Consider the following 13843-nt stretch of genomic DNA (forward strand, 5'->3'; position numbering starts at 1 on the left):
CCGTCCGCACGGAAATAAAAAAATATCCATCTATCCATCCATCCATCTGTCTAAACATTCGCATTTACAATATTAGTAAGATTTAATCATTACTCCATTCTCTTTGACAAAATAGACTTAACTTTTTTCACCATATAATTACATATTTTGGCAACCCTACGTAAGCAAAACATAAAAAAAATTCCGATCGCGTTGAAACCGCGCTCACCTATATAAAACAACGCAAATTGAAACACTTATCACGCACGTATTTTACATCGTAAGTTTAAAATGGCCGAAAACATTGCTTCTTTTGTGCACTTACGCCATTTTGGATAATCGGCGCGAAAAATAGTATACTACTTTTGCGATGATTTTCGTTTATTCTAAAACGTTATAAGTAACGAGATTGTCTTGTTGACATATGCCTTTTTAATCTATTCAGGAATCAGTTCTCGTTTAGAAAATGGTATACCACTTTTGAGTTCGAGTTATTGGAATTTCTTAACTACAAAATGTCTTATATCCATTAGCCAATTAAAGAAAAAACTTCATTTCAAAATTGAACGTTTAGTCGAAAGCGTAACGGAAAAAACTTTCAAGTACGGGATTTATTTTTTAAAATGCTTTTGACATAGAATCTGGAAGAAAAAAGAAATTTAATGTTGTGTTTTCTAACAAAAGAATGTTGAATGTTAAAAGTAGCAACCGTTGGAAAGAAATTATTAATTGACATTGTACAATTTTTTTAAACTCACCAATAACACACTTAAGCTAATGAAGTTTTTTTAATTCCGCGCGGACGGAGTAGCGACAGCTAGTATTTAATATTTTATGTTAAATTTATGACAAGAGAAAATTGTGATGCAAAATAAACATTTAATTACATCATTGTAATTAACACATTAATAGTTGTAACAACACTTTAGTGTTAATTTTGAATATAAAATACAAATAAGATAGATAAAAAAAAGTTTAACAATTTTTCAACAATAATATTGTTACAGACTATAAAACGAACTTTTATTTTTTTATTACCTATAAATTAAGTCTTGGGCCCTTGCCCTTAACCTATTGTCTACATATTTATAACTAAAACTGCTTTATGTCACAATAACTGACACATTTTCAGTTCGATCCAGTGTATTGATAAACTTTGTCACTGCAATATCTTTGGTCATTTTTCGAAATTCATCAATATTGATATCTGGTTTAAACTGGATTTTCCGTGACATGTAACAAAAAATTAAGAATGAGTATATTAAAGGAAGATAAGTTGTGCCAGTTATGGAGAAATTGAGAAGCAAAAGGTCAGCTTAGCGAGGAATCAGAGCCTACCCTAAGTCAGATGTGACTAGAACAAAGTTAAACAAATTGGCTCAGTGCGGAATTCGAAACTACAGTTACAAGTCAAAAGATTAGCGTGGTAAGAACATATTGTACAAAGAGGTGATTTACACATAAGACGTGGATTGTTACAAAGGTAGAAGAAGTTTGAAGAAAGTATCGATGGTTGGTGTGAAAGAGGATTAATAAGAAGGGAGTAAATTCAGATATAAAGGTTAATAGAGATCACGGGATAAGGAATAAGGAATCATCTCCACTTCTTCAGCCATTCATACTAGTCTGTGGCTTCTATTCATCTGCACAGAATCAATGTTTAAATGAATGAGTTTTTTTATGTCCATTTTAGTTATAGAGATAACAGCGCCTCTCACCGGGTCAAATTTGTCGCACTATAGTAAGTATAGATTAAGTATTGGCATTGAAAGTTCACGTGTCTTTTGTTTGAATTACACACTTCACGTAGCAACCGCGAGGGCGTATACCTATTATCATTTATCATTAAATGCCACTAAAATGGCGCGATTATTGTTTTCGCGAAGATTGCGGGCGTGTCGATTGTAATCGTTATCAATGGGCCTATCACGGATATTCGTGACATTCGCCTACGTTTTGTCATCTTCAATTATGTCCAAATTAGTATGAGATTTTCGGCTTACTGTACGCCCGATAGCTTTCGATGACGATACGATGTAGATTGTCATAAATATTCGTGATAGACCCACAGATCTTCGTTTTAATATCACGTATAGGGCAGCTAACTTTGAAAAAAAAAATAACGACTGCCGGTGGCTTTCCAATCGTGGAGTAATGATATCTAGTGATTTATAAACTAACTAGCTGTCGCTCGCGACTCCATCCGCACGGAATTTAAATCTTAATAAGCAGCCCATGTTTTCTTTCAGACTATGTTCTAAATCTGTGCCAAATTTCATAAAGATCCGTTCAGTCGTTTCGAAGATACCTTCAAACAAACAGCCATCTGCCCATTCATCTAACCTTTCGCGTTTATAATATGAGTGAGATTATTAAGTAAGAATAGAAGTGTAGTCGTTTTTATAACTTATACTAATTTCTCACGAGCATTTAAATAAATTTATCGAGTGACTTGTTTCACACTTAGCTAGTGTGCTGAAAAATATGTACCATGAAAATTTGAAATATTTGATACAAGCCCGAAGACGTGGCAGCCCTACACATATTTGTTATTAATATGATGTAACCCTCTGATCCGTTTTCTAAAGTTTGCAATTAATCTGGGAAAAACAAGCACAAGTTCCGCTTATCTTTTACATACTTCTGTTATCTAGTGGTGGAAAATTTTTAACGTATCAATAACAAACAAAAAAATACATTGACATGTGAAAGAAAAGGTCGTCTTGTCCGGGTAATACCACGACCAGAATAGAAGCGTATTGGTGATTTGTTTTTTAATATTTTGTGTAATAAGTGAAGCACTATGTCCCTTCGTACAATCCCATCTGCCAAAAAAAGTTATTATTACATACTCGCAAATAAAGATCTATTCCAGGGATTCCCAAAGGTTTTTCTCATAGACTACTAACGAAATTGTACAGTTTTCAATAAATCCCTGCTGCTATATTTATTCTACAACTTGTGAAACACGTTATTTCCTGGCATTGTACACCTGCGTTGGGAGATTGGGACGTTGGGCCTTGACAGGGACGAACACGACGGTGTACGTTGACCTCTAGACCGCTTCAGTAATCATTGGTCAATACGTTTTTAAATCAAAAGTATTTTGCAAATAATTCTTATCTTTAGAGATTATTAAAAACCTTTAATTGTTTAATGACAAGTTTTATCTACGAATAAACTGTAATGACGCCTTTTGCTTGTATCGATTTTGATAATATTGTTTTTTTTCTACGCTATCTTTTTACATCATCATTTAAGAAGTTTTTAAAGTTTATTTTTTGTGGATCCGTTTTACATTTTTGTTAAGTAACTAATTAACCATTAAACTATGTAACACCAGTTTATAATATTTTATGTTTTGTGTTGTAATTTTGTAGATTAAAAAAAATAACTGACATTAGTTTAGAAAAAATTGGAAAATGGAATGTTTAATAGTGTTTTGTTAATAAAGATTAGAAAGTATTGATTTACACAGATTATTAATAATATTATCTATAACTGTGAATTATATTACGCACGATTTTGTTTTGCCTCTTTTATCAATAGCGATCTGAAAGACATTTTAATGAACAATAACAAAAGATTAAATTATTGTTAGTTATTTACGCTTAGGTTTATTATTATTGTTGGAAGTGATCGTACTCGAGCAAAACATCGTGCGTCGTAAGGACATTCCAGTTCTTGCTTCAGTATACAACTAGCTTGAACAAGCTTGCCCTACACGGTGTCCACATGGTTACGAAAAATAATACAGTCCTATATTTTTTAGGTCACTTTTTCTTAAAGAATCTTATTAATAATGGATATCAATTAGACGAAAAGAGTTACATATTTTAAAGAGTCTCATAAGACATGTTACTCTTTTCAAAACAACTAAATGTTTTCGATTGACCTGTTGGTTCTCGCATTATTACGTAACGATGAAATTAACTATTGAAAAACTTGCGTCGAATTGTTGTCCTTTTTTTTTCTAAATGAATAGTATGAGATGGTAGACATTTTATGATTATTTTATGCAAGTGTTTTAACAATGGCGACACACTTGCGATGGATTGTGGTAGCTATCCATAGTGTGGAACTTAAATCAAAAATCAAACTACTTTACCCTACCTACTTTAGAATCCGGGTTAAAATTTTAAACTCGTGGTTTGCCTATGTAAGACAAGATAAAACACTTTCGAGAAGCTGTCTGAATAAAAGTAAATGCGCGGGAAAACAGCTGTCATTTGAGTATCGTCGACGCGCGAAGGCAGTTGTTTTTTTTTTTAATTTTATCAAAGGCAACTATCGGTCGTGCGTTCAGTGATTCTGGATGTTATCGTAATTGTTTGTGTGTAGTTGCTAAGTGCTCTCCGTGAAGAAAAATCGAGAATATACAGTGATAGGTGAGAGTTTTTGTTTGTTCCACTTACATTTTTCAATATAATAGAAGTATTACTTATATGAAAGTATTTTTAAATAAAAGTTTGGAGTTATTGGCATAATGTGAGTGGTTTTCGATTGCTTCAAAAGATTTTTTTTAATCAATTTTCAAAGTTCGTATATTTTACTGGATAATATCAAATTTAATTGATTTTTTTTTAAATTGATTTTAAACGTTCTCTCGTTATGTTTATTTACTACAGTTTAAATGTCTTTGCAAATCAGAAACAAAAAATACGATTCTTACAAGGTTATTGGCCGAATATGGTGAAGAAAAAATATAAAAAAATATACTAATTATTTTCAGAATTAATCTATGGTAAATTGCACAAAATGTAGATAACTACATTTATTTTAAATTGCAACAAAGAGCCTACCTCAAGGATAAACTTAGGTGCATTATTTTACGTTCAATAACATAATCGATTAGATGTGAAGATTGCGTGTAACAAATAACTATTGGATTAGTCTAAGCAAGATGCCAACGAACGCATTTATTAGATATTTAGTTTATAAAAAGTGCATTTTTTATGTAAAGCCACGTAAAATCCTACTACTGTTATAAATGCGAATGTTTGGATGGATGGATGTTTGTTTGAAGGTATATCCGGAACGGCTGAACGGATCTTGATAAAATTTGGCACAGATGTAGAACATAGCCTGAAAGAACACACAGGCTACTTAATAAGTTTTTTTTTTTAATTCCATGCGGATGGAGTCGCAGGCGACAGCTAGTAAAAAATAAAAACAAAATCATAGTTTCCATGTCCTTTTCCCAATCAAGTTGGGTTTCACACCAGTTTTCGGCCACCAATCCCCCTGAGTATCAAGACAAATGAATGAAAAAAATGAATGTTTTAATTTTAATTTTTTAAAAAAGAAACATTCTCTGGGCAAGGAAGAAGGTTAAGAATGCTTAGGATGACAAATATTATCTATCTATATATATAAAAGAAAGTTGTGTTAGTTACACCATTTATAACTCAAGAACGGCTGAATCGATTTGACTGAAAATTGGTGTGCAGGTAGCTTAGAACCAGGAATAGGACATAGGATAATTTTTACCCCGTTTTCTATTTTTTATTCCGCGCGGACGGAGTCGCGGGTTAAAGTTAGTTATTTATAAAAACTAGCTAAGGACAATGAACTTATGCTATGCAAAAACTTTTACTAATTATGTAAACAGTTTACCTTTAACAATAAATATGTAAATAGTTATGTAATACATAATAGAATAGTGTATACAAACAAACATATAAAACAATAGAGTTGGACAGACTTAGAGTTTTACTAGTAGTGATTACTGTTCTATTAATCTAGAGAGGTACATTGGTAGGTAAGTCTAGGAAGAGAAGGATGAATTGCGTGAAATGTTACGGCCGTTAAGAGGAATAGACTGGCACAATGGCGATATGAGATAGATTGATCATGAGGACGAAAACCCACTTGTGAGAAAAGGACAGTGAGATAATTACTTTTTTAACAATTATCCAACAAACATAGGCAAAGGGGAACATATTGGAAAGTGATAGAAGCTAAATCAAATTGAAACAAACATAAAAAAGCAAAATAAAATCGATCGAATCGAAGTCACTCGTCTACATGATTTTATGTATTCGGAGGCTTGTGGCTCCTGAACTATGACGAATGAATGATAATATCAGATATGAATGAACGGAAATGAATGATGAACGAATGATTATTACTAAGCTGTCTTTTAATTGTAAAATAATGTTAATTTAGTGTTGTTAAATTTAATTGAATAGTTGTTATACGCAGTTGATACAGAAACAAGTGTGTCATTACAGTTTATGACAGTTTAAGTTTTATGCATAAATGTTTTACAAAAATGATCTTAGTATTTAATTCTATATACAAAATAGGTGACCTGTTAACAACTTGTTCCAAAAATATAAAAATAAAATTTATTACGAAGGTTTTAAAATTGGCCAATTCATTTGTAAATAATGGTTTGAAAATTTACTTTATCAGTAAATTAAAAAATTGGACATTTTTAATAAGTTCAACAAAAAAAATATTTCAATTATTTCTGGGTAGGAAAAAATACAAATTATCTTAGAGCAATATGTATTTTGTTGAAAACATTTGTATAAAAAATGCAGTTAACGTTTTCCTAGAACTATAAAAAGTCTTAATAAGGAACAAGTCTATAACTGTACAGAACATTCAACTGTTGCGTTTAAAAGCACTGATTGAGTGACTGGTTTGTAGGGTGACAATGAAGTACAGGGTAACTGGTACAGTAATTTACTTGCATCGTTGTTAAAAGAATCCATTTATCTACAATTCTTCAAAAAATTACAAGTCATAATTTACTAAATTATAATTAAAGTATAACTTCAAAGTTTTTTATTTAATAAAGTTAAATTTATGTAAATTAATTTTTGACGAAATATCCTGTGAATCCTGATAAAAATGGACACCTGAGTCATTGTAGGGCAATAAAAATAAGTATCGCACAACTAGTATACTGTTTACAATTAATGAATGGTATTTAATAAACTTTACTCTGTATTTTGACTGTCATTTCAAAACATGAAATCCGAGTAAATGCCTTGTCACCCTTTTATGTCGCAACTTGCATTTTATTAATGCAGTTTTCTTGGTGTGTGTATGTTGTATTTAACCAATAACCTTTTGAATGTTTAAGAAATGCAACTTGCTTTACTTATTTTTTATAATGTTATACTTTTGTGTTTTTTAATGATACTTCATTTGTTACTTGCTCTTTATTAACAGTTATCGGACATAAATCTTGGAGTGGTTTGTTTTTGGAACGAAGTTCCTTATCGCGCGTTGTGAAAGGGGGCTAGACGGAAAAAATTCTTACGAAAAGTTGTCACGACACGTTTTGCTATAGTAAGTATGTTAACGACGAATGAGCGCTACTTCACCATGGCAACGACGTGACAATATATAACGAAAATTCATAGAAATAAAATGTACTTCTTGTGAAGACTTAAGTTTTTTATTCATAGAATAAACATTAATTCCTTCACTAATTAATCGAAAGGAACTTCGTTCCATCCGGGTGTCCCTTGACACCTCTCAAGTTTTTAATTATTCCGATTTTTTTTTATTTATTAATATGAAAGAGACAAAGAATTGTCCTCTAAAATAGATATAGTATAGTTTTTTTCGATTAAAAATCAAAAATTCAAAAGCAAATGCATAATAAAGTACCTTGGATGAGTATAAATAATGCAGGATCAATTATTTTGTTTACTTCAAAAGAGTATTGTATATTTCAGACAGTGATTAAAAAAAAAAGAACAGAACGTAATAATTTTATTGTATCAGAAATAATTTTTTATACATTTAGAACGCAGTAAAGTTTAAAATTTTAGAAAACAAATATCAACATTTGATAACAATACTTATTTTGTACCGAATAACAGATACGTTTGTAAGAGGCTGTTTGAACCACAGACTATGCAACTACAGAGAAGCTTTCATCAAAAGGGCAGAGGTTAAAAAACAATGATAAGTAATCTGTGGACAGAAGTGTCTGTAACACGTCAATTGTATGTTTTGTTTAATGCAACTTGTTTTATAAATAAGTTTCGTGACGTTGATATATTCAAATATAAATTATTTAGTACAGAGATAATGCGGGTTGTCTTAGACTTTTAAGAGACAGGACCAAGCAAGTGTGCGCACCCCCCTCTGTCAAATCTATATATTAAATTACATGAATCGAAACTTAGTATTTTTTTAAACAAATTGCGACAACGAGTGAAGTGAAATTTGACAAAGTTAAAGTTGTTGTTGTGAAGTGCATAATGGTATTTTTAATTAAAAAATAATCTTTGCTCATAAGTTATTGTTAAATTTAGACCAATGGACGATCACTAGTAAAACGTAATAAGTTTTAAACTTTCTCGCTCGTGAACTCCTTCAAGAGAAGATTTTTAAGTCAGTGACAGTGACGTCAGCTTTATCTTACTCCTCGCGAATTCTGTCAGAATTTATTTTGTACAACGGCTGCCCTTTGTCTAATCCGTTTCTATATAGTCCATGGCATATACGTTTAATCTGGTGACCTAATAATATTTGGAATGCCTAGTAACAGTCTCTTTTTACGATCTATGTGACCCTAGATGTATTAATATTTCTTAATAATTGCACTTTTTGGACGACTGAAATGATGAATGATAGATTGTTTTGGAAGACTAAAAACTGTTGTGCCTACCTTTATATCGGCAGGGTTCTCTGTCGAGTCGGTCTTTCATGGCTGAGGATCGTGGTCAGCGACAGGGTTACTTCTGTAGTAGATGATTCGGCAGGGATATGATTACAGTTTTGGTTGAATTTTTTTTAAAAGTGTTAGAGCCAGAAATCAACTTTCATCGCTTTTTTGGTGTGTTTAATAGTGCATCCATAATTCGTGCACATTTTTTAATCCTTTCTGTTCTATAGTTCAAGGCCAAGTGTTTCACTTTTCTGTCTACCTCTTTGTGATTTAATCTTGATGTTATTAAAAGGATCAGTGAGAGGATGACAACGAATCTTATTGGATAATAGCGGAAGAGGGGTCGTTTATCTAATACTGCAACTCTGTGATCTGTCTGTCGTATGATGATCTGCGAAATTGACGCTATTGATATGTTAGATTATTGTTAAAAGTATCCAAGTTTGTCTGTAAGTTTATAGTTAATTACTGATATCTTACTCTTACTAATATTATAAATGCGAATGTTTGGATAAATGAATGGATGGATGTTTGTTTGTATGATGGTATCTCCTGAACGGCTCAACGGATCTTCATGAAATTTGGCACAGATGTAGAACATAGTCTGGAATAACACATAGGTTACTTATTAAGTTTTTTTAAATACTGCGCGGCGACAGCTAGTGATTACATATTTGTGATAAAAATGTATTCTACATTAATTTAATTCTGTTTTTGGCAATTAAAAAAAACCGTGTTTAAATATAGAAGTTTTTCTATAGATTAAAATATTATTATGATTATTTTAGTTGTAACTGGCTGGTAAAATATTTAAGACGGAAATTAAAAATGCTCTGTTAAATTTAGTTGCCATTGCTCCGATAACATGAGGTTTTAGGTCGTTGCAAGTTCATCATAATCAAGGAATTGTTATTGTTTTTATAGACAAAGGATAGTACGCCTCAGAATTATCCATTGTTGAGTTTAAATATAATCTAATCATTCCATTATTTGTGTGATTTTATGTGTTCAAATAAACGGAAATAACTTATACATCTCCGTAAATCTCATGATGAAAATTCAATTGTTATACATGATGAGGTTCGACTGTCACAAAAATAAAAAAACTTGAGAGGTGTCAAGGGACACCCGGATGGAACGAAGTTCCTTTCAATTAATTAGTGAAGGAACCAATGTTTATTCTGTGAATAAAAAACTTAAGTCTTCACAAGAAGTACATTTTATTTCTATGAATTTTCGTTATATATTGTCACGTCGTTGCCATGGTGAAGTAGCGCTCATTCGTCTATAGCAAAAAGTGTCGTGACAACTTTTCGTAAGATTTTTTTCCGTCTAGCCCCCTTTCACAACGCGCGATAAGGAACTTCGTTCCAATCGTTCCAACAGTTACTTGAAAATCATTTAGCAATAATTTTGTCTATGTTTTCGCCAAAAAACCTTATCGATAAATTAGAGGATTAGAAATATATGATAACAAAATACTTAAAAACGTTGTTACCAACTCATAGACGCATAATTGGTGTAATCTAATAGGCAAGTTTTAAATTTGGAAAACACATACTTACACACAAAACTAATTATTCATGATCTTCAGATCAGTTCACGTTTTATATGTGTGAAGCAGATCAGTGACCAGACTCACTAGGTTAGTACAACGCGATGATCCGTGAGCTGCCAATTTAGTCTATGTGACCTGAACTTTTGAACCAGTTCAGAGCTGATTTATACAAGTCTGAAATAATAAAACCGATCTGAATGTCGGGGAATACGGTCACTCGTCATTAAATGATGTTGCATTAAGAAATTTAAGAGCCTACACACCTTCGTTAATGGCCGGCAATGCATCTGCGGTTTCACTGGTTTTGCGAATGTCTACGGGCCTCGTATCAATTGATACTAGGCGATGTGATCCGAAGCTCGTTCGTTTAACAGTCATAATGATGGTGAATGTTGTTTATGTTTCAGCTAAGATGGAGGTGGAAAGCGCCAACTGCAAGGTCCGTGTGTCGCAGTGCGACGACCTCGACATGTTGGCTGTTGAACGACCCTTGAAGATTGACATGTAAGTCTTGAATTGCTGGTTAAATGTATTAATTAATTCTTAATTTGAAAACACTATTTGCTAATTACATAATAAACAATCTAGATTATTCTAGTTTTAAAGTAATAGGCATTCTATTACTTTTCGAGAAAAATACGGATCGTCAAAATAGGTCTGAGTGTTGTAAGGATATAGTCAGTTGGCTTTGTGGTTTTTTTTAAATTAAAAATTGTCCTCTGATATAATAATATCTATTAAATATGTACGTCAACAAACGCCACAAGAAAACTAACTTACTGTGGGTTCCTGAGACCAACATATTTGTATTAAACATACCGTCATCCTTTTATCTTTGACAAAATAGAGATAATAATATGTTTTAAACGGAGATTTTGGTCTTAGAAATTACAGTCATTTAAGTGTCACTACAGCTTTAGCTTGTGGTATAAAATGTGTTTCTTGTGTACAGAGAGATAAACGGCTTGGAGATGTTAGTGCAAGAACTACATAAAGTGTTCGCGAGGGACCATGTTAATGTGCAAGACGTACAGAAATTGATGGCCGCTTACAAATCTCAGCCCAAGGACTGGAAGAAATACGCAAAATTTGACAGATTTCGGTAAGAATTTTTTAATTTAATCAATTGGCGAATTAGCAAGTGGTCTCAAACGCTCACTACTCCAATATTTTTTTATGAAAAACTTAAACTATTGTCAAATATTGAAGTTTAGGTATAGCATAATTAATGATCAAATCTTCTAGAAATTATCTAACTACTAAATCAGAAGTATACAACTATGAGTACCTTTTTATTTTATCTTAAAGCTACGCTGTAGCACGCGACTCTGTTATCGCGGAATTAAAAAAAACTTAATTAGAAGCTTATGTGTTATTCTAGACTATGTTCATACCTCCATACATTCTCATTTGTAATATTAGTAAGATTGTGTAGGGATTTTTTATTGCGGAATTATACTCTTAGATGTTTGGTTTCTCTTAAAATGATTTCATCTTAAATTACAGAATAACATTATTTTTTTTGTAATTACTATTAAAAAACAAAGTCGTGAAACTATTTTCAATTAGGGTCAGTAGTTACGAAGCCTATTCAATGCAACCAAACAAACGATCAAGTCTTTCCTCTTTCATATTAATATAGATAAATACCTAAAGCAATCTTCTAAACATTTCCGTTGTTCATCTTTTTAAGATACCAAACACGTTAAATGTTAAAATTTTTAGTAAACTATTGTTAATATGTTTTGTCACAAAAATGTTAAATGGAATGCAAATAAACGAGCGGATGATTTCCAAGTAATTTATTGGAGAAGTGATTCAATTGTGATCAAATGTTAGGAACAATGAAAATCTTATTTCCTTTCAAGGAATCCTCACTGCAGCATTTAGTTAAGTGGTCACTGAGGGAGCCTTTTAGTGTAGATTCAGTACGAGAAATTAAACCGACTTTTTAAGGTCAACTTAACCGACTGTTGCAGTTAATCTTATCAAAATTCTCAATAATTTATTGTATTTTTTTCAGATATACTAGGAATTTGGTCGACGCTGGAAATGGTGCTTTTAACATAATGGTCCTCTGTTGGGGACCCGGTCATGCATCTGCTATCCACGACCATGCTGATTCACATTGCTTCATGAAAATTCTGAGCGGCAGCTTAGAGGAAGTAAGGTGTGTAAAGCAATTGTATGACAGTAATTATTATATTTTAATAGGTAAATAAGCACTAGTTTTGTATATTTTTGTACAAACTAGATGGCGTTGTTTTCAAAATTTAAATTAGATTTAAACGCTATGTTGTATGTTTTATGAACTAGATGGCATTGTTTACAAAATATAAACGCTGCTTATATAGATGTAACGATTTTCAGTTGCAAAGAAATTGGACTGGAATAAGATGACCATCATATATTTTTATGTGAAAATGTTTCATAAAGTTTGATGTTATATATTTACTATACAATTTATTCCCTTTTTAGATATGAGTGGCCTAACAATGTCGAACCGGAGGTATTAAAAAAACTAAAGACAAAGAATTCATGTTGTTCTGCCAACGAGATTGCAACGGAGGATCGAACAAGCGATTTAATTTACAACTGTCAGAATGACACGTGTCCCAATTTCCGCGCGAAAAGTAACATCGAACATCGCGAACAAGATGGCGACCAGGATTACGACGCAAACAAAATGGCGGAAATAGGTAGAACGGTGTTAGAAGTTAACGACGTTTGTTATATTAATGGTAATTTTAAGTTTTATTAAATAGTAATGACCATAGATATATATATATAACCTAAAGATAATCAAATCTAATAAAGTCATCTTAAAGATACACAACATGTCATGATAAAGTCCCGCAATGCATCTCCAGTTCCTCTAGTATTGCAGATGGACCTCTTGTTCTCGCCGCTTATTTTTTCACTCGTCTTACCAAAAAATATTACGTTAATTTGGTTTATTATTAATTGCAGATGCTTTAGGTCTACATCGTATGGAAAATCCATCATATGTAGACGGTGCGGTGTCACTACACCTTTACTGTCCACCTTTCGACAGCTGCCGAATGTTCGACGCAAGGACAGGCAAGCCTACAGACATAAAAGTCACTTTCTGGTCCATGTACGGGAAGAAGGTTAAACGAGTGAGTATTGAACGTAGATAATTCGCACACATCTCTACATCTTTTTAGTCTAAAAAAATTGAATGTGTTAAAAGCGCCTGGTATACGATCTCTTTAAAAACCTGGATTCCTGGCAGTTGCAATGTCCTTTTAGTTATTCCTGACATGTTCAATTTTAGCGGTTGTCTGTCTATCTATTCAATGTATAGATATCGAACTAAGTATTTTTAATTTATTTTTAATTTGTCTTTCGTTTATTTTTTACAGGTAATCGAGGCAAATGATGTTGTAGACAGTCAAGAGTAATTTTTTTTTTGTTATTTTATGATTTAACCTTAGTTAAGTAAAAGTATCAGTGGAGTAAGACATTAATAGAACGCCATTGGAACAAATGACCAAATGAAAAGACTTAAAATATTAATTTAATTATGAAACAGGTTTATGGTAGCTAATAATTAGTAGATTTTTTGTAATTTTAAACTACTTTTGGTAGGATTAAGTTTTATGAGTATGGCAATACTGATTGTATTGATTTTATTGGACTGTTGG

At 32.1% G+C, this 13843-nt stretch overlaps 1 protein-coding gene across 1 annotated transcript; it reads left to right on the top strand.

Annotated features, from left to right (window-relative positions):
* The first annotated feature begins 4195 nt into the window (after nt 1-4195).
* Nucleotides 4196-13840, top strand: LOC106709504 (cysteine dioxygenase type 1). Its single transcript, XM_045682713.1, has 7 exons — nt 4196-4367; nt 10583-10679; nt 11128-11277; nt 12199-12345; nt 12654-12916; nt 13146-13315; nt 13562-13840. Exons 2-7 carry the CDS (start codon nt 10588-10590, stop codon nt 13598-13600), a joined length of 861 nt encoding a protein of 286 aa, XP_045538669.1. The 5' UTR covers nt 4196-4367; nt 10583-10587; the 3' UTR covers nt 13601-13840.
* The last annotated feature ends 3 nt before the right edge of the window (nt 13841-13843 follow it).

This window comes from Papilio machaon, chromosome 19, assembly GCF_912999745.1.
Source record: "Papilio machaon chromosome 19, ilPapMach1.1, whole genome shotgun sequence".
NCBI lineage: Eukaryota > Metazoa > Arthropoda > Insecta > Lepidoptera > Papilionidae > Papilio > Papilio machaon.